Raw genomic sequence first — 20,853 nt, forward strand, 5'->3', positions numbered from 1 at the left:
AGGAGGTCTTCATCGTGTAGTAAACTCCAGTAGGTAGACGATCATTCAGTTCAAACTAGACTATAGGAGCATAAGTAAACGATCGCGTAGACGACGACGAGGCTGTAAAGCCTGATCGTCTATCGTGTAGCGCGACGACAGGTAAACGATTTACCTTGCGTTACTAAGCGATCGTTTAGTCAGTTACTAAGCGATGAAGCTTGCTGACCTAGATCGTCTAGCACGCACAATTTAAACGATACGCGAGCATCTCATCGTCTACACGATGCGTGTAACCAGGTAAATGATTTACCTTGCGATGCTAAGCGATCGTTTAGTCAGTTACTAAACTATGAAGCTTGCTAACCTAAACGATCGTCTAACGCGCATGCATTAAACGATACTCAGTGACCGCGTACCCGATCGTCAACACGATATGATCAACTCTTGATCGCATACCCCATCATTTAAACGATGTGTTCAGCCACGATCGCGTACTCCTTCATCTTTACGATACGATCAATAGTGATCGCGTAGAACATCTTCTGCACGATGCGATCAACCCTAGATCAGCTCCTTCTTCAAAGAACTACAACACTTGCCCAGATCACGTACCACTCTTATGCAACGCTTGCACAGATCTGCTTCTTCGAAGAGCGACTCAAAACTTCAAACAAACTTTGAATACAGACTCGATAACGATTATTACTGCCCAAAAATGCAGGGGCCTTTACAAACAATCGTAAATGTAAAAGGATCTAAATCAAAACGAGGCTAATCATCCCGAAAACATCCATTGATCCACACATCCACAAAAAAAATTTAACCATTAAATCAGTTTAGAAATGCACCCACCATGAATGTATATCTCATTTCGTTGCAACAAATAAAATCGGAGTATCAGAACCTGGCTTTGATACCAATTGAATGATCTCATATCTAAAAGTTTTATGAGCACCTTTGGATCGCTCTGATCTCACAGTGACCGAAATACAACAATATACATTCAAACATACAGTTGTGCAAACTAACATTAATTATCGGCATGCTAAGATAAAGATATATAACAAGGGAGAGAGTTTCATACCAGTTAAAGACAGTCTTCACACTTCGGAACTCCAAGGTAGCGGAATCTTCCAAGCGATCTACCAACGCCCAGCGAAAACGTCAACAACAGCAGCACGAACAACCGCAAACCTACGACCGCAACGGGAACGACACCACCACTAAAGAGCCCCGGGTATTCTTGGAGTGAAAACCCAAAGGGTGGTCTTTGGTGAATTTGGTAGAGGAAGGAGGAAACACAAATCGTATAGGCGATAAGTAAGTGGGAGGGAAAACGATGCTATCACATAGCAGAAATGCTTATCGTTTAGGAGGAGCTATACGATCATGTAGGATTTACTAAACGATCTTTTAGGAAAAGGTACACGATCGTTTAGTAAAATCGGCACACTATACGATCGTTTAGAGAAGCTATCCGATCGTGTAGACGACAGTGTGCGATCGTTTAGCGCGAGGTGGACGATCGTTTAGGTGGAGAAGAGCTATCGTATAGTCTCTCGTTTTACGTAAGCGATCGTTTACAAATCTACAACTCGCACTCGATTTATTTTCTTTTGAACAACGATTTAAAATGAAACGATTTCATTTTTATTTCATCGGTTACGATAACCGACGGTTTCCCACTAACCCACGTCCAAACGTGATTTTTTGGCATAATTATCTTATAATTAACCAATTAATTAATATAATCATATTATATTTTTATCCTATAGTTTGATATCACATATCTACTATAGTATTTTATCCTCTACTTGATATGAATCATATTTATATCTAATTTCCTCCAAATTAATGTATCTCATACATTTAGCCAATTATATCATATATAATTAACTAGTCAAATTATATCATATATAATCGAACTTCCTCTTGTCAATTTGAACATTTCAAATTAACCCAAATACTGGTTCTCGACTTTATCCAAGCTACCCAGGGGACCTAATGGACCTGTGGCTCGAAGCTCCAACGGTATGTGAATAGCTGACTAAACTCTTTAGCCATGAGATCCACCATCCAAGCATTCCACTAAAGATCGACAACTGAACTCTTCTTACCATAAATATATTTCTGTGTCCATCGGATATAACCAATCATGAGTACGATGACGTTTCACATATGCTCATAAGTACAGTTGGGCCAAATTACCGTTATGCCCCTGTAGTTACATCTCACTCCTTAAGTACCACAGATTCCTCTAATGAACAATACAACATAGTCCAACTATGTGTGAACACCTCTCGGGCCAAGAGAAGATGTGTGGCGCCACATCGTTCAAGTCTCAGAATCAGCCCTTAAGGGAGCTATCTATCTATTTACCCCTGCCTTGAGGAAGGGGTGAATTCCATCTTGTGTAGTTGAGTTCTTAGCTCCCAAATCAGACGAATCCCCAAAATGGTAGGTTTGAATCGGCAAACTGGCCACTCGCACCCATACAAATCAAAGGACCGCCCTCAATGGCAGGAGTTCCCAACTTACTTAGGATTGAGGTCATGTTACCTCTGGTCATCCTGTGAAATAAAGTCTCTGTCATGAACGGTGTTATATAACGAAACGTTAACCTTCGTAGTCAGGTCTCATATAAACTCTTTGTATAGGATGACCACGCTCGCATGTCCCCAACACGAATGATCAGGATCAGACCATCTGTGACAAGTCAAAACACTCGTGACCATTCCACAAAGCGGGCCGCATCCGTAGCATTACCAGGATAAGGTTTCCCTCCTGTATCCATATACTATAGACCATTTTGGTTATCACTCAAGACATGATCTACTTTTATATCACCACATGCATGCTTGAGTCACATACAGACAACCAGAGATTTTATTTTTATTGGTTTGTGGTAAAGTAAATAAAACAAGCAACTGAGCAAAATACAAGATGTGAAGTAAATATCATATATTAACAACACAAGCGTTCGTACAAACTGTTTACAAACTACAGAACACGAGACTTTAGGGCATCAACCCTAACAATAATTACTATAATGTATTTAATACATTATATTATAAAGTTTATATGAGAGGAAATAAATATTTTAATTATGTGAATTGGATTCATATAGTTAAATTTAATATAAATGATTTTATATTAAATGTCATTGATGAGAGAATTTAAACTATAGGTTATATTATATTGGATACAATATCAAATTATAGGTTATATGTTATATTTGATATAACATATAGTTTAATATATATTACATGATAAATTAGTTATCATATAAATATATATTAAAGTATTTGCAGGGGGTTGTTTCATCTTCTTCTTGAAGGAAAATTACATAAAGGTTCTATAAGTTCCAACTTCTTCACTATCCTCCTCCTCTTCTCTTCTCTCTAAAAAATTCTCTCTTCCAAAATTGCCAGAGCACACACAAACTCATGTATTCTCATCCAGAGAATACAGAGGTTTCATCGTAGTGGTGTCCTTTTTGGTTCGAGGGTTTTCTTTTTTAAAGAAAGGTTCTTCATAGGTAAGGGTTTCTAAACCCATTTTTTTCTCTTATTTAATTCTTTTTTAGCATGTTGTATTTTAATTAGATGCATAATTTTTATAAGTTTTTGCTATAAAATTGATGTTCTGTAAATTTTGGTTTTGTGTTTGATCCTGTTTTTCACTTAAGGACCTTCAATTGGTATCAGAGCGAGATTTTTTGCCCAAAATTTTCCAAAATTTCAGATTGATTTTACAATGTTCTGGTGAAGTTTTACATTCTATCAATTTTCATGTGATGAATGTTTAAGAATGTGGATGTTTAAAATTGTTGGATGTTTTCAGGATTAGCACTTTTGTTTATCGTTTTCAATTTACTTTTTTTTTTTTGTAAGGGTCCATGTTTTGGGGCAATTAATTACTATTGAGTTCGTAACTTTAAGTCCTTGAGTCGTTCGTGGGTTTTCTAGTGCCGATATGGAGAAAACAAGACCAAATTCGACAGAGAAACAATGGAGAACGCAACTGTACAATAGAGACCGTACTGCAGCATTGCAATGTTGTGCCCTAACGTTGCAATGTTGCAATGAAGAACAGCGTTGTATTCTTTTCGTAGCTTTGCTATGCTCCGAGACGGAAAGAAAAAATCGGTTCTTATCCGGTTTGGTTCGCAACTTGTTTGGTTTGCTTGCAGTTCGGGTCCGGTTCGAAGGCTGAATGGTTCAGTTCGAGTGGTTCAAGACCTGGTTCGCTTGTTTTGAACCAGTTGATTATTTAATTGTGTAATAGTTAGATTTTTTTTATTATTTAAATTAATATAAGAGTTGTATTAATTTAATTAATTGTTTAAGTGTCCAATCTCGGTCCAATAATTTTTTTTTAATTATGCATTTGATGTGTGATTTTTATTTAAATATATATGTCATATTGTATGTCATATAGTATTAAATCCCACCATAGGTTGTGCATTTAATTTTATACATCATTTATATTATAATTGTTATAGTATATGTTTAGATGCATAATTTAATTTTATAGCATGTTCATGCATCATATAGTATAAATGTTATAACATATGTATGCATACATTAATAACATATACATGTATCATTTATAACTTATGTATACATTAATAACATATACATGCATCATTTATATTATAAGAGTTATAGTATAGTGTATGGATGTATCTTTAAATGTATGTTATTACTTATTTCATTGTTTTAGTATATAAATGTTATGTATGTTAGTAATGAAATGAAATTGCATGAAGCATGTAACCTCTTTAGGATAATTTATAATTGTTATAATATTACCTAAGTTTGCTTAATTTGCAATGTATGGTTTTAATTTATTTCTTTTGCTCATAATTTTTATAACAAAATGAAGTTAGAAATTAAAATCAATAAATCAAAATTTCATGCAAACCTTAGGTTAAATTCATTTTTTAAAATAGTTTTAAAATATGAATCATATAAACCTAAGATCACATTTCTAATGAGATTAGAAATTTAGTTTAATCTTTTAATCGGTTTAATATGATTAAATCGATTTTAATTAAAAGATTAATATTGTAACAAATATATCTACAAGGGACCTTTGTTTAAGGCTAGTTCTGTCTAGGCTGGGATATTTGAGTTGACGGAAACTTACCACCCCTACCTGAAAACTTACCTGGTAATGTGAATTAGATAGATTTATTACAAGTATGCAATTATTGGTTAACGTTTGTTAAAAATGTTTAATAAACTTTAATCAAAATTGTTTAAATATCCAAAGTAAATATTGTTTTTGGGCAAAATAAACAACCACTTAGTTAAAATCAGTAGCCGGATTTTCCTAAGATAATTAACCCTAGGTAAAACGCTCAATGGGAGAAAAATTCGGTATATGATACTTCATTTTATCCTCTTCACGTTTCTCCTAAAAAATTCACACTATGAAATCTATACTCGACCTCGAGGTATCTTGAGTGTCCCCTACGGATGGTGTTTATATAGATCAATATCAAGGTGAATGGAAAGAGTGTTTAAAGGAAGTGGGAGCAGGACTTATGACAACACATCCCCCGATCTCTCTTATTAGTTTGAAGTAAAGTCTCATACAAAGCCTCATGACACCTTGAGTGTCTCCTTACGGATGGCATTTTTGCATAACGCTTTATTCAAACTCAAAAAATGGATAAGGGTTACTTTAGTTTTTGCTACAATCGATTTTTCCCTACAGTTGGCTCATTAGGGTGGAACCCTAGAATCTAAAATGAGGGGTTACACTTACAAGAAATGTTAGGCGAGTTTAACAATTTCTAAACCGAACAATGATAACTAATAGTTACAGTAACTAGGAGTTATTCTATCTATTGGTTGAGATTGTCTCATTTCAGTGAAGGGACATCTGATCACCCTACGGTGGCTTTTGTCCTGTCTCACTTGCAAAATAAATGCTAGTTAGGGTACATTAGATTATTTTGCTAAAATTGATTGGTTTTTCTAAATGGTTTAATGCAAATATACTAATATAAATATTTTGTATGGTTTCAACAAATTTATTCATAATGACTTTCACGACTCTCAATTTACTCGTCATCGACAAACTAACGGGTGATAATTACACAATTTGGAAAAACACAACCAACACTATCTTAATCATCGATGACCTCTGATTTGTTCTAATTGAGGATCGTTTCCTATTCCAACTCCAAATGCTGCTCGAAATGTTCGAAAAGCATATGAGCGATGAACGCGGGAAAACGAGAAGGCCCAAGCGTATTGAAGGAAATCTGAATAGAGATCCTTTGAGTAACAGAAGTGGAACATTCCAAATCCCATTGAGAATGAACACAAACAATCACAGTCTAAACTGAAACGAACAGATTATGCATAATAAAAAAATTATAGTATGCTACTTATAAAGGAAAATACAAGGGATAGAGTATGCAAACATTTGAAGAACGCTTCTTCAATCATCCCTCGATCGTTTAGTAAATCATTTAGTCAGCACGAACACAAACCCAATGAATGGAACAACCAACAACACAAACAACTGGATGCACCTCGAATTCAATCGAGTCCAACTCGATCCTCGAATTGAATTAGAACATCACCACAATGGTTACCTTGGTATTCTCGGTGTGAGAATCCAGGAGTTGTGGGCTCTGTATGATCTTGGATTGAGGAAAGTATGAGGTAGACAATCAAGTGAGTGGGAGATGAGGTTGTCTATCGTATAGACGAAATACTCGATCGTTTAGTAAATGGAAGCCTATCGTATAGACTTTGCTACTCGATCGTGTAGCAACTACTAAGCGAGTAACTATCGTATAGTAAACTCGTAGCTCAATCGTGTATACTCTCTATGCTATCGCTTAGTAAAACCTTTTTACTTGATAGCCTTTTTGTGTGAGATATTCCGAATGATTCATCAACCAATTTTGGAAAATAATTTTCCTTTTTATCTCACGGTTACTATAAAACTTCTAATAACCTCCCACCCAATTCGGTTACTAGAGAAAAAGAATAATTAATTATCATATAATCAATATGTTATAAATAAATATAGTAACCAACTTATCATATCATATTTATAACCTATAGTTTTAATATTTCATCATATGAAACATATAAACCATAGTTCTTTTTCTATTTTATGGTATTTAATATAAATCATATTTATATTAATTCCTCCAATTAATGTATCTAATACATCATATCAATTATATCATATATAATTGAATTTCCTATTGTTAATTTGAACACTTCAAACTAACCCAAAATATGATTCTCAACTTGAACCCATTGAGCTACCAAGGGGATCTCATGGACTTGTAGCTTGAAGCTCCAACAGTATGTGAATAACTGATTAAACTCTTTAATCAAGAGATCCACAATCCGTTAACTGTTGGTCACTCCATTAAAGATCAACATCGCACTACAGATATATCTGTCCATTTGACCAATCAATAGTGCAATGATCCTTCACAAATTGCTCGTAAGTACAATTGGGCCAATTTATCGTTTTGCCCCTGTAGTTACATCTAACTTCTTAAGTACCACTAATTCCTCTAATGAACAATAAGTCATAGTCCTACTATGACCGAGTCTCCTCTTCCAAAGAGAGGGTGTGGCCACTATGTTCAAGACCCGGGATCAACCTTTAAGGAAGTAATTTATCTACTTACCCTTGCTTCGGGGGAAAGGGTGAATTTCGTCTTGTGTAGTTGAGTTCCCAACTCCCCAATCAGACGAATCCCCAAAATGTTAGGCTTGTTGAGTTGGCAATCTGGTCACTCTCACCCATACAAATCAAATGATCGCCTCCATGAGCAGGAGTTCCCAACTCACTCAAGATTAAGGTCATGTCACCTATGGTCATTTTAGTGAAACGTAAGTCTCAATTATCAACGAAGTTATATAAATAGACTAATCATCTCGTGGTCCGGTCTTATACAAACTCCTTGTATAGGATACCCCGCTCGCATGTCTTCACATGAATGGTCAGAATCAGACCATTTGTTGCAGTTTATAACACTTGTAAACATCTATAAAGCTAGTCGTATTCGTAGTGTCACCAGGATAAGGTATCTCTTCTCCATCTTTATACTACAGACCATTTAGGTTATTACTTAATGCATAATCCACTTGTATATCTCACATACATGCTTAAGTTACATGAAATAACCATGGATCTTAGTTTATTGGATTTGAGTAAATGTTTATAAAATAACATTTATTTTATTAATAACAATATGTGTACAAAATGCTTACAAACTAGGAGACTACCGAGAGAATTAGGACACCAATCCCAACACATACATTTTGGCAAGCCTTATTGAAGTCTTAGTCAAGAAGCATGAGCCCATGCTCATGGCTCGTGAGATCATAGAGTTCTTGAGGGGAAGTTCAGACAACCGTCCGTACAACTCAAAATGCCACCGACCAACTCCAGCGTCACCTCCGGCGACCGCCATCTGCCAACTCCGGTCCCCACCTCCTGCGACTGTCATTGGCCAACTTCGGCTGCCACCTTGGTGATCACCATCAACCAACTTTGGCCGCCACCTTGGTGGCCATCGTCGGCCAATCTCCAGTCGCCATTGGCCAACTCCGACCACCATCGACCAACCTCTGACAACCCCCCTTCCCCCACACTGACAAAATTCCAGCTACCAACTCCGTTGGTCACCCTCCAACCGCCACCTCCGACGACCGCCACCAACCAACATTGAAAAACATTAATAAAAATACTCTTAGTATATAACAAACTAGACAAATTTGTATATAAAAACACTTTTAAGAAAGAATTACAATACATATATGTTTTTTATTTTATTTTATTGAGTTTTTATCAGAAGTGTTTAATTAAAAATGAAATTTTGAAAGATATCTTTTTTCTAAGTCATTTCAAACATGCCAATAAACTGCAATTGCATAGTTGTATTTATTTAGGTTATATGTGTAGAACTTTGAAAGCTCTAATTTAATTCAATAACATTTTAATTTTTTCGTTGGTCAATTTAACTAGCTCGAAGCCTTAGAATCATTTTCTAAATGTAAAGATTTAAAATGTTTAAAATAACCAAATAAAAACTAAAACTCAAAATTTATGATTTTTTATTTCTCAAATGTAATTTGATAAGAAAAAAAGTATAGTTTTTCAATCATTGAATTTAACATTAAAGTACTAGTTTATTTAAATTTTAAGTTAGCCTATTATGGTAAAAAAAAATTGAACATTTTCAAATTAGTTTAAGTGATAAAAGTCTATGAAATTTTATTTCAAAATCTAGTAAGATTAAAATATCAAATTATTAAAATAATAAATTAAATAAAATTATAATTATAGTCAAAATCTCTATTTCAATTTTTTAAAAAAATATTTTTAATTTATTTTAAACTTAATTATATTTAGATAAATTAAGATGACAAATTTAAACTAATATAAAATTTAACATGATTAAATTCAAGAAAATATTTCACAAATTAAATATTTATAAATATGTATTTCATTCAAGACTATATTTAAACATGCCAAACATAGATTTCTTAAATTTAGACTTAAAAAATCTGCATTTTCAAACATAATTTTCTTAAACCAAAACTACCTAAACCTTCCAAATTTTAACATTTTCAGATTTAAGATTGTTATTCGGTTTCTTTCGTGCTTTGATGCGGTCTGGTGTGATATGATTTGCGACATTTCCCCACTGCAGTAACGCCGTGTTTCTTCCGTCTCGCTAGAAGCTTTCGTACGTGTTCTCTTATCGTTTATATTTTTATCGTCTTCGATTCTAATTGTCTCGCGATGAATTCCGAATTTCGTCCGAACTTTGGGGCCTTATTTACCTCTTTTGCAGTGGCGGTTTGAACTTTGGGGCTGTTTCTTGACGTACAAGGGTTAATGGACGGAGCGGAACATTCCCTTGACTACAGAGAATCTACCGAAGCAATCGGGATGACTTCAGGAGCTAACGAGTTTCAACCCTTCAATGGAAACCAAATTGCCAGTCTTCAATCCCAGCTTCGTCTTCTCCAAGGCAGGGTTAAGGTTTGACCGTCTACCCTCATTTCAACTTCCGTTTGGTTAATGACAAAGTGGCGAAGTATTGGGAGAGCCATGACGGATGTTCGATCTCAATTCACTAATCTGACAGGAATTGGAGGAGGAAAATTCGAAGCTATCCTCTCGATTTGCAAGTTGCCGCTGTTCTGAGGTTTGGTCGATTATATTAGAATGAAATCAGAGCTATTTGGTTCTCATGCTAGCCTAGCTAGTCAGTCTTATGGTAGATTTTCGTCAGGGCTAACCAAACATGAATTCGTGCAGAGGAGGATGAACTTTGACGACGGGAGTAGTTCGATTGGGAAAAGCAAGGAATCTAGCACTACTAAGAAGAAAGCAGTAAAAAAAACGGCAGGCTAGTCATTACTTCATGACCAAATAGAGTCTATTTGTTTATTCCTCCATATTTTATATATATATTGAAAATAAGAGGATATCCATGATAGCACTGGGGAGTAGTAGTAGCTCACAAGTATATACGGACGAGGATGCTATATTCAGATCTTGTAATGTGAAGCAGCTATATATATATATAGTAATGAGATAACTATGAAATTAAAGATTAAGAAATGATGATTTGTGAGTAAGAACTATAGTCAAATTACGCATTAGCGGACGAACGAAATATTGAATGAGGCTGGTATAACGTGGCTGCCTCACCAAATAGTATTCATGCCCCTAATAAGCACAGATATAAATTTGAGTTACTCAATCCATCGATGAACAACTTTTAGCTAAATTGTGTCAACCCCACCAAATAATTTCTCCTACTACACAGTAAAAAGTGAAAAATGAAACAACTCAGTCTAAACTGGCAAGCTATTTATTTTCTAAAATTTTATTTTACGAGCAAAGATGAAATAATTTGTGGCAGTTTTGCATATCATCAACCTTGTTTGTTATGACAAAAGTCGTACTCCATCTTTCTTTTGCCTGGATTATCTACTGGAATGATTTGCTTGTTTCTACTCTCAGATTGACTTATTTGTGGGTGAAGGTTATAACACAAGGATCTTGGATCACTGTTCAAAGAGATATATTGCTCTAAAAGTAATGTATTTCGGGCAGAGGTATGTAATCTAGTCATAATGGGAACAAGTCCAGTGCCTTCTACTTTCTCCCTGTCCTCAACTTGTCCTCCATTAACTTCTCCTGAAGTAAGGAGAAATCTTGTAAAAAAAAGAAGGAAAAAAAATAATAAAAGAAAAAACAATACCAGTTGTCATTCAAATTATTCTCTCTTCTTGTCGCTTTTGTTATACTGCAAAAATTTAACTTTGTATCAAATAATACCTGAAGTTCTGGTTACATCATCTGTACAGGTTCTACGGTTTTGCTTCAGAGGCGCAAATGGAGCCAACAGTTGAAGTACAGTTTCAATTTAAGCTTCTTAACAAATTATTTATAATTTATCAATTACAGTGGTACTGGTGGGAAATGTCAAGAACGCACAATATTTGTTTTCAATGTTTATTGGGAGTGCCTAAACATTTAATTATGCATTTAGAGGATCATAATATCAATTATTTTCTTCACCTTCCATCTTTTCTAATTGATATGTGATCACATCATCTGCTAAAACTCATGCAATTGTCAAGAGCAAATATAAGGTTTTCTTTGTCAACAAATACTCTTCCGTTCCTGCTTGCTAAGGAATAACATTGAGATTATTTTGATGCTGTGCTTAATTATGGGTTGGGATCATAATAAATAATGCTAGAAAGCACAACCAACAATGATTCTGGTTCTTCCGATCGGTAGCATGAATTTGAGTCATAAATCTCATGAATTTCTAAGCAGGAATTATGAGGTAACCAAACTCCCAAGATTTCAAAGGCTTGGTTCTCTCCTAATTGAGTTTCACTCCAGTTATAGTAATTATCCCCTCCGACCTCCACCCTTGCAAGCCCTTCTTACATCCACCCTTTCTTCACAGTTCCCTCTCTTTTGTGATTCTCTTACGATCCCAAAAGACAACAAGAGGCTTAAGAGATAGATGGACTGATGGAGCCAAAGGTGATCTAAAAAGAGAAGGAATTATCACTGAAAAAGACTTTTGACAAAGTTGATCGGGAACATTTGGATACTATATAAAAGTTGAAAGGCTTAGGAAATAGACGAGCATGACTTCATGCATAAGACCATGGCCTGGGTGGGTGTTAACGTTTCTCATCAATTTGTTTAAGGCCTAAGGGAGGGGGTAACGGTAGATATGGTGGTTGTGAAGAATGTTGGGTGAGAAGAAATTTAATTGTTAATTTTTTATCCAAAAAAGTAATTGTCAATTTGTTATCTCATCTTCCTGCAGTCTGAAATCTTCAGAGCGCTTGAGAAAGCCAGGCTTCTTGTTGGTGGTAGGAAGGAGTCTTGTTATTCAAGATGTGGGAGAACGGACAAGGGGGTCTCATCCGTTGGACAAGTAAGACATTTCAAATCTGAAGGGAATAACATCGTAGTGCTAGAATAACATTGTATAACGATAACATTATGCTTATTTTCTGAATAGGTTGATTTCCTCGTTATGAATTAGTTCACTTTTGGGTTTTCCATTAGCTGTTCAAAATGACATTACCTGCCACCTCTTACATGTCCTTGGGGGTTTGGTTGAGGTGTGGAAATTGAAATCTATTGATACCTCTTTTACGTAGTTGACTAGGACTATGTTGTAATGTTATTTATGTCTCCCTCGTTTGTACTACAAATGCACAAAAGACACATGAAAACTTGTTCGAAAAGCTTAATATTATTTTTAATATGAAAACCAAAGAGATGAAGGTTGATAGCATAATTCTTTTTGTTATTTGTTATTCTACTCTGGTTCTAATATTATAATTATCAAGGCTACAGTTTCAGCTACCAAATTTGGTATTTAATTTAAATTTATATTACAGTAGCTTTTCTGGTTCCGTAAGTCACTTGTCACTTGGTAGTCAGAGAATCGGAATTTTAATTGGGTAACTTTGTTGACCTTTCAATCATTATTTTATTTAATTTCTCTTTTCTTAGCATTCACTCTATTGTTCCTGCAGGTAATTGCTCTCTATTTGCGGTCAAACCTTAAGGATCCCCCTAATGGTGAAAATAGTTATCATAATGGGGAAGAGCAACATGGTCGGTTAAGTTGATGTTCCCAAAGTCGTTCTCTGTTGTTAATACCTTGAATGTTGAATCATTCTAATGAGCTGAATGATGACATGAGTGCGCCAGATTTTTTTCATTATGTTTTACATGGATGTATTCTGATTATTTTGAATAGATTTTCATAGAGTTAAGTTACTGCAAATGATATCACCTACCTTTTTAGTTTACTTTTTTTTCCCCAAAAATTTAAACTGTCATTTAAAGCTTTTTTCTGTAATTAGCCTTAGTATAAAGTGATCAGTATCGCTTTTAAGAAGTGTTAAAGTTCACATCACCTAATGTATCTTTGCATTGCCAAACATAACTAAGTTATCTTAGTGTAACAAATTAGTTTATGTACAAGTAGACAATTAAGAGAAAAAATCATTGTTGTTGACTATGTTCTGTATACATTTGTGTTCAGTATTTTAGATAATGGTGGCTTCATTGTCTGATTTTTGTCAGAAATAAAAATATCAACGGAAGAGCCTTTCAAGAATGATAAATTTGATAATTATGGCATTCTTGTTTGAAACATCAAAATATAACAGAAGTCTTTATTGCATTGGGAAAGTAGATGGTAATAAGACTTCATATAGGGAACTGCAAACATCAAAATATATTTATATATATATTTTTTAGATAAGAAATATTTCATTGGTAAAATGAAATAAGCACCTATTGGTAATTACATAAACTATAAAAAAAGAAAAAGAAAAAGAAAAAAAAAAGATGTCATCTATTGTTTCACGTGCGTATTTTTTCTGAATTTCATATTCTATAGGGGGTATGTCCTTTAAAGTTCTAATTGGAATGTTGCATACTATTTTCATCTTAATTATCTTAATTTCTCTTTCATTTATTATTTACTCTCAGATGGAGAAATTGATTATGTAAGAGTAATTAATAGAGCCCTTCCTAATGACATACGGGTTTTAGGCTGGTGTACTGTTCCTGTTGGCTTCAGTGCAAGGTTTGTATTGCTCTTGTGATTACCCTTTGGCCTGTTATTGTGAGGGATGTGATATGTAGCTTTTTAGTGTGAAGTTAGGATTATGAAACCAGCATCCATGAAATTTAAAATTCAATCTAACTGGCTTTGACTGCAGAGTTGATGTGCCTACATGAAATTCTGAACATAGCCGAGTGCTATGCTTTAACATTCTAAATGTCGGTACACCTCTCTAAGAATTGCAGTGATCAGTTGTATCTCCGTTGCACCCCTTACCTCATACAAGCAGTTTTACTTGTGTGTTATTTTTTTCTTTGTTAGATATAGCTGGAGCTACATGCTGCTTGAGTTGTTTAAAGATGCTTAACTTTGATAGTGTATTGCATCAAGATCTGGGGATGACATTTTATATTACTTTGGGGCATTCGTTTGAAACCAATAACCTTGTTTATGTATGGTTACTTTCTAAAATTTGAGTTTACACATATGTGATACCTTTTTCCTAAAGAATGATATTTTTTACAAGGGACTCAGCCAGGAGGGATTATGGTTTCATAATTATCTTAAAATTAGTTTTGGAAAAGCCACATTGTAACTTATACCTAAACAATTCAAGAATGTTCAAATCCACAATTTTAGTGTTATACTTGATAATCATCAGTACTTCATGATGCTCCACATACAGACAGTTATCAACATGTATGCTTATATTGTCGGAACAATGTTAATTCTTATTCTGAGATTTTTTGTTGCCACTATATGCAGCACAGGTTTAGTTGTTTGAGAAGAAAGTATAAATACTTTTTCTGGGGAGCAAATTTGAATATCTCGGTATGCAAATTATTTTGTATTAGGCTTGTAATGCTTTTGCAGAAATAATTTGGATCTGCATTTTCACCAGGCTATGGAGAGGGCGGGTAAGAAGTTTGTAGGGGAACATGACTTCAGAAACTTCTGCAAAATGGACGCAGCAAATGTTCACAATTATAGGCGACGCATCATGTCATTTGACATTTCTCCTTGTGATGTGAGGTTGGTATTTGTATCAGATCTTCTCATCTGCTTTCCAATTGAACTTTCCATACCATGCTTAATTGAAACATGCCTTGCATTTGCATATTTTTATTCTCGAATCTGCTTTGCATATTTGCTTCTGAGGCCATCCAAACCAACCTTCCTCTTGCTATTTGTTAGGATACCTCCTAACAAGAGAATTCAAGAATACAAAAAACTAACAAGAAAACTAAAAGATAGAATTATATTGTAATATCATGAAGAAATTACAACATTTTAGAGGGTTGAAAAATCCTCTTCAAATTCCCAATTAGGAAATCCCATTAAATTCTTCACTCCCTCCTAACACTCCCGCTCCTTCTATTTATAGCAATATTCAGTAACTAATTTTCTATCTAATTACTCTTATGCTCCTTACTAATCACCCAACCAATATTCCACTAATTATCCCAATATATTCCTAACTAGGGGCCTTACATTATTGTTCAAGCTTATGTGATTTTATTCTCCCTGTTTTTGACCTTGTAAGTTCACTAGCTAAGTTCTCTCCCAGGTGTTGCCTAGCTGATAGTAGTTTAGTGCTTCTCTGACCATATTCATTTTAAGTTTTGGATAAGACTGTTGAAATGGACCATCTCTGTGGTTTGTATCATTTGCTGGGGTGGACCGAGTTCATATTATGCAAGATGCTTCAAATTTTGGAAGGATGATCATATTAAGCATCCTGCAGTTATTGCTGTGTTAGATTTCCTGGAATATATGAAGACGACCAGAAAAATTAAAAGAATATGAAATACTCTTCTACTCTTCTGGGAGAAAGAAGCGTGGGCCTGTAGAACGTGTTTTATGATAGAATTCTATCGAATGTACCTTTTGCAACTCCATTCTAGATCATCATGTCTTGAACCAAGATGTATTCTTCCTCTTTTCAAAAGATAAATTAATCTCTCTCTCTCTCTCTCTCTCTCTCATGTACATCTGTGAAATATTTTTGTTTGTTGTTGACTTCTTTTTGGTACTTTGCCAGGATGGAAGGCAATCTATTATGGGCATTCAACATTGAAGGTAGTGCTTTCCTCTGGCATCAGGTCCGCTGCATGGTCGCTGTTGTATTCATGGTTGGGCAAGGTCTTGAAGATCCTGATGTGTGTGCTAGACGTCTTTACATCTGTTTGCTTTATTATATTTGCTTAAATAAGTTGCCTTTAATATGTTAAACTGGTTACTTTTGCTCATGGAAATATAGCCATCTTATACTTCATAGGTCTAAACTTTCTCACTTCAGTTTATTATGTTTATCTGGAACGGCCATAGAATAAGTAATGGTAAATTTGGTGGTAACAAGGAGCTAGTGTTTTTCAGAATTGACAACCAAATTTAACTTTATATAGATGCATCCGCCGTTGACAAGGAAACTATCAAGCCATTGTTTCTCTGCAATACATTGGTCACACAATTTGCACTCATTTCAAGATGGCAACATTGAAAGCCACTGTATTATGGTTTAAAATGAATTTGTTTACTTTACTTGGCCCATGGTGTGAATTTGTTTTGTTACGTGGAGTATAAAATGAATCTTAATCTAATAGATGAAGAGGACTGGTAAAATTTTGTAGGTCGTAGATATTCTATTGAATCCACTAAGAACGCCAAGGAAGCCTCAATACGTTATGGCCTCAGAAAATCCTCTGGTTCTTCATTCTTGTGAATTTGAACATGTCAAATTTAGGTGTTCATCAGGTACTTATTGCAATTGATTATAGATAGTGTGACTTCTACCACTGGTATATTCTCCTTTTCTCCTCAGTTGTCATTATATTATTGTGTTCTATATTTAAAGGATTTCCCTGCCTGCATTGCTTCTAGATGCTGGAGAAGCTCTTCAGTTGCATTTATGGAATGAAATCCGAACATATGAGCTCCAAGCTGCAATATTCAAAGAAGCTCTTCTAAGCTGTTTGCCAATCACAAATGGTTTGAATTGTAATCTTTCCCTATTATACATTGGTCTTTCTTTTTCAATTGATTCGTGGTACTGATGTGACCACTTCTATCTCCCCTCTAGATGGGAGCTCTTCAGACATCAGAAAGTTAAAGAAGAAAAATTGCCATGTTGCCCTATTGTCAAGGCCAACTGAGCGTAAGTTATTCACAAAATACTGTTTACTATTGGGATAATTTATTTGGTAATGTCATATATTACTCACAATTAATATCACAGTTGAAAAAGAAAAACACTAGAATTAAACGCAAATCCAATAACCCTTGTGTACATACCAGTTAACAATTTTGTTTGACATCCACATTTAATAGGAAAGCAAACTCTATCCTTGTCTTTGCCCTGAATTTTTTGAAAGTCGTGTGCAATTGACATTGATTCTAAAAACCACAATTTCTTAAACAATTTTCATTCTAAATAAATTATGAGCTGTTTGGTCCATAAACCATTTACTTCATGCTTTTAGTTAATGTGAAGCTTTTGGTTTCCCTAAATAACAGTTAATTTAACAATCGGCCAAGTTTATATGTTTTGTTTGTGATCTCCTAGTATTATAGATGTCTTGAGATGAGCAAAATGGGGCTCATGATGGTTTATAACTGGATGCAACAGCAGGGTGTAAGGTATTTCCCTTACAATCTATTGATATGAGATGGAAAGAACTGCTCTAAGGCAATACTAACACTTCTCAGCCTATCCGAGAGGGTTTGTAAACTCCCCCTCCTCGATCAGCTTACTGCTAGACACATAAAGTACAAAAATCCACTCCCTAATTCCTTACAAATATATACGGCCACCCTTTCCCAAACATTCTCTGTGCTTACAACCTACCTGATCCCCCCAACGCCCCTCAACGCAGACCTCAAATGGTTCCCTTGACGAATCTAACTCACTCACTGAAGGTTCATCGTCCTTCTTACTACTTCTGTATTGACGAGTAATCAGGGGCCTAACACAGGTAGCTTAAATTTTTTAGGAAAAGGGGGAGGATTTTAAAGGTGACTTGGCTACTTCAATGAATTTAGAATTTTTAGAACATAATATTCATAGATTTAGAAAGCAATCTTCTGGAATTCTCGTAATCTTGTGGCTGATCTTTACCGATAAAACTATGCATCTGTAGTGGAAAATCGATGGAATATTGAAATTGTAGTAGACCGACCACGTTTTCTTTGCTAATGATTTATGGTCCTGCAAGTTTAGCTGCCATGGAGGAAGATACTAATAAAAAACTTCAAATATTAGCTACATGATTGGGTACTCATCTAACGAGGCATTGGCCTTTCTTTATGTGATCTGTTAAATCCTTGTATCTTAAGTGTTGCCTTTTCTCCTCCTCATCCTCTAGCGATATTATCAACTGCCATTTTTATTCTTACTATTTCCGTACGCATACCTTTCCCACTGTTCTTATTGCAATATGTTAGCGTATGTATTGGTATATGCTGTTACCTTTCCTTATAAATCTCACAAGTAGTTTTACTTATCCCAGCTTCTTATGAAGAGCGGCGTGCCAAGCTTGACTCAACATCAACGAGTTGATCAAATACATCTTTCATAGGCGCAGGTAACATGCTATATTCATTTCATGATCAAGATCTTTATGTTTCCAACATAGTATCTTCTTTCACATTACACCTTTTTTTTTAAAAAAAAAAAAAAAAAAAAAAAAAAACATGAAAGTCGTCTAGAGAACATGAAAGCCTGATTACATTAATTATAATATTGATATGGATGGAGGACAAGTCTAAGAGTATCTCTTTTTCCATTTTATAAGATATTGGAGTATTTTAAAAGTAGATTTGGCCTAACTTTTAGAATACTAATAATTAAGGGTACTTCTCAAATTCCTCGGAAATTTTTAAAAAGTAGTTTCAAGCACTTCATTTCTTAAAATATATTGGTAGCAAAAAGTATTGTCAATGGTTATCATAACTTAAATAGATTACATTAACTTGGGTCGTTTGATAACAGTTTTATTTTTAATTTTCTGTTTTTGGAGTTTGTGCTTGTTTCCTATCCCAGTAAAAATTCTTGGTCAAATTCTAAAAACAAAATAAGCCTATAAACAAAACTAGTTTGATAATCATTGAGGTCTCATTTGGCAACTATTTATTTTTTGTTTTTTGTTTTTAAAAATTAAGTTTTTAAATACTACTATCCATTACTTTTCTTGTTTTGATATCTACCTTTTAAGGATCTTTTAAAAAATCAACACAAGTTTTGAAAACTAAAAAAAGTAGATTGGAAGAACTTGGTTTTTTTTTTATGAACGTTGGTTAAAAGTGGATAGCAATACAAAGAAAATTCATAGATGGAGGAAGGGTTTCTAGGCTTAAATTTGATCGGTGAAAAGCCAAAAAAATCATAGTTCACTTGGTATCTATATGTATTAGTAACCACAAAGTTGGTGGTTTGAATTCCCTATTGTACTAGAAAAATATATATATTTAGGAAAAAAAAATATCAGTGAAATAAAATGAGTTGGAGTAAATGTAATAATAATGATTGTATCTGTAGTTTTTTTTTGCAGAGTTTGAACACCAAAGATTATAATTGCAGAAGCAGAAATAATGAGCATATGGTGATGAAGGGAAGAGGTATTTAAAGAAAAAGGTTCAGGCCAATCAGATCCTAACACCAAACTTGTAGCATCATCATGAATCCAGGTGCATGAACTCAGATCAAATCATTTTTCTCACTTGCTCCGTCACCCTTTCCTTCCAATTATTTGTCCACACCTTTATGGTTTTCTTACGTTGACAATGACTACCGATGGTTTTGTGCTGTATGTTAATTAATGTTTTGAACTATGTAAAATGAGAAATTTGAATTAATAGTGTACTTTTTAAAATTAATTAGAAAAATATTGTAGTTTGAAAACGAGTAATTTGGATTAATATTGTAGTTTTTAAAATTAATTAGAAAAATATTGTAATCTCAAAATTATTTTGAGAAAATGGTAGTTCTTCGATTTGACTTGTATTTTTTATTTTATTTATTTATTTTTAATTTATGTATGTGGAGCTTTCAACTCTCGACAAATAAGTTTTCAAGAAATGCATGGACACTCATCAAAGGCCCATTTATTATTTCTCACCACCATTTTCTTATTATTTTCAATTTTTATTATTTTTTATTAGCATTTTATTTTGTTATTAATTTTGTTATTAGGTAGATATAAAATCAACACAATAAAGAATTATGGTTATCATGTCGGATGCTAATTCCAAATTCGAAAATTTAATGAAGCCATTGAGGAGTTGTCTGAGTTTTTTTTTTTTTACAATATTGGTATGGAATAATGGACTCAAGCACACGATAAAGGGTTCAGATACATGTGGATGACGAAAAATTTATCATTGCATAAATAGAACCTTGAAAGGAGCTCAAATGTTGCCGATAAATGCTCTTGCTCAAATAACATTATTTAAGTGCGTAAATTATTTCGAAAAAAGGAAGAGAATAAATAAGAGTTGCTTTGGAGCGTTGAGATAAATACATCCGTTAATACTATTATTTTTTTAATTAACAATTTGTTTCAAATATATTTATAATACTGAGTGAGTAAATATTTAGGTATGCACACGGAAAAATTAATAAATGGACTGCAAGATCTACTAAACATGAAGTAGTCACAAGATTGATATGAAAACCGGACATCACAGCCTCAATGCTAAAGAGGAAATGTTCAAATACTGAGATTAAACAGGTCCGAGCGGTACTGTTC

At 34.2% G+C, this 20,853-nt stretch overlaps 1 protein-coding gene across 23 annotated transcripts; it reads left to right on the forward strand.

Annotated features, from left to right (window-relative positions):
* The first annotated feature begins 9,523 nt into the window (after positions 1–9,523).
* Positions 9,524–20,006, forward strand: LOC120075360 (Pseudouridine synthase family protein). Of its 23 annotated transcripts, none has more exons than XM_039028675.2 (17): positions 9,524–9,724; positions 9,833–10,023; positions 10,130–10,189; positions 10,303–10,393; positions 11,036–11,108; positions 11,361–11,406; positions 12,347–12,457; positions 13,068–13,149; positions 14,035–14,131; positions 14,881–14,941; positions 15,012–15,142; positions 16,152–16,269; positions 16,741–16,864; positions 16,991–17,107; positions 17,190–17,264; positions 18,616–18,690; positions 19,644–20,006. In XM_039028675.2, exons 2-16 carry the CDS (start codon positions 9,877–9,879, stop codon positions 18,663–18,665), a joined length of 1,383 nt encoding a protein of 460 aa, XP_038884603.1. In that variant the 5' UTR covers positions 9,524–9,724; positions 9,833–9,876; the 3' UTR covers positions 18,666–18,690; positions 19,644–20,006. The 23 variants fall into 23 exon arrangements, 11 of the variants coding, with proteins under 11 accessions (XP_038884603.1, XP_090168879.1, XP_090168881.1 ...); XM_090312753.1 differs by having other exon boundaries at positions 19,657–20,006; XM_090312755.1 differs by having other exon boundaries at positions 16,991–17,098.
* The last annotated feature ends 847 nt before the right edge of the window (positions 20,007–20,853 follow it).

Source organism: Benincasa hispida, chromosome 4 (genome assembly GCF_027475165.1).
Source record: "Benincasa hispida cultivar pf3 chromosome 4, pf3_genome.v1.1, whole genome shotgun sequence".
Classification (NCBI taxonomy): domain Eukaryota; kingdom Viridiplantae; phylum Streptophyta; class Magnoliopsida; order Cucurbitales; family Cucurbitaceae; genus Benincasa; species Benincasa hispida.

Excerpts from the sequence above, each read along its gene's own strand:
- LOC120075360 (XM_039028675.2), top strand. The coding sequence starts at position 9,877 with ATGGACGGAGCGGAACATTCCCTTGACTACAGAGAATCTACCGAAGCA. Across the intron at positions 11,407-12,346 it reads AAATGGAGCCAACAGTTGAA|TCTGAAATCTTCAGAGCGCT; the intron begins GTACAGTTTCAA and ends ATCTTCCTGCAG. Across the intron at positions 14,942-15,011 it reads GAGCAAATTTGAATATCTCG|GCTATGGAGAGGGCGGGTAA; the intron begins GTATGCAAATTA and ends CATTTTCACCAG.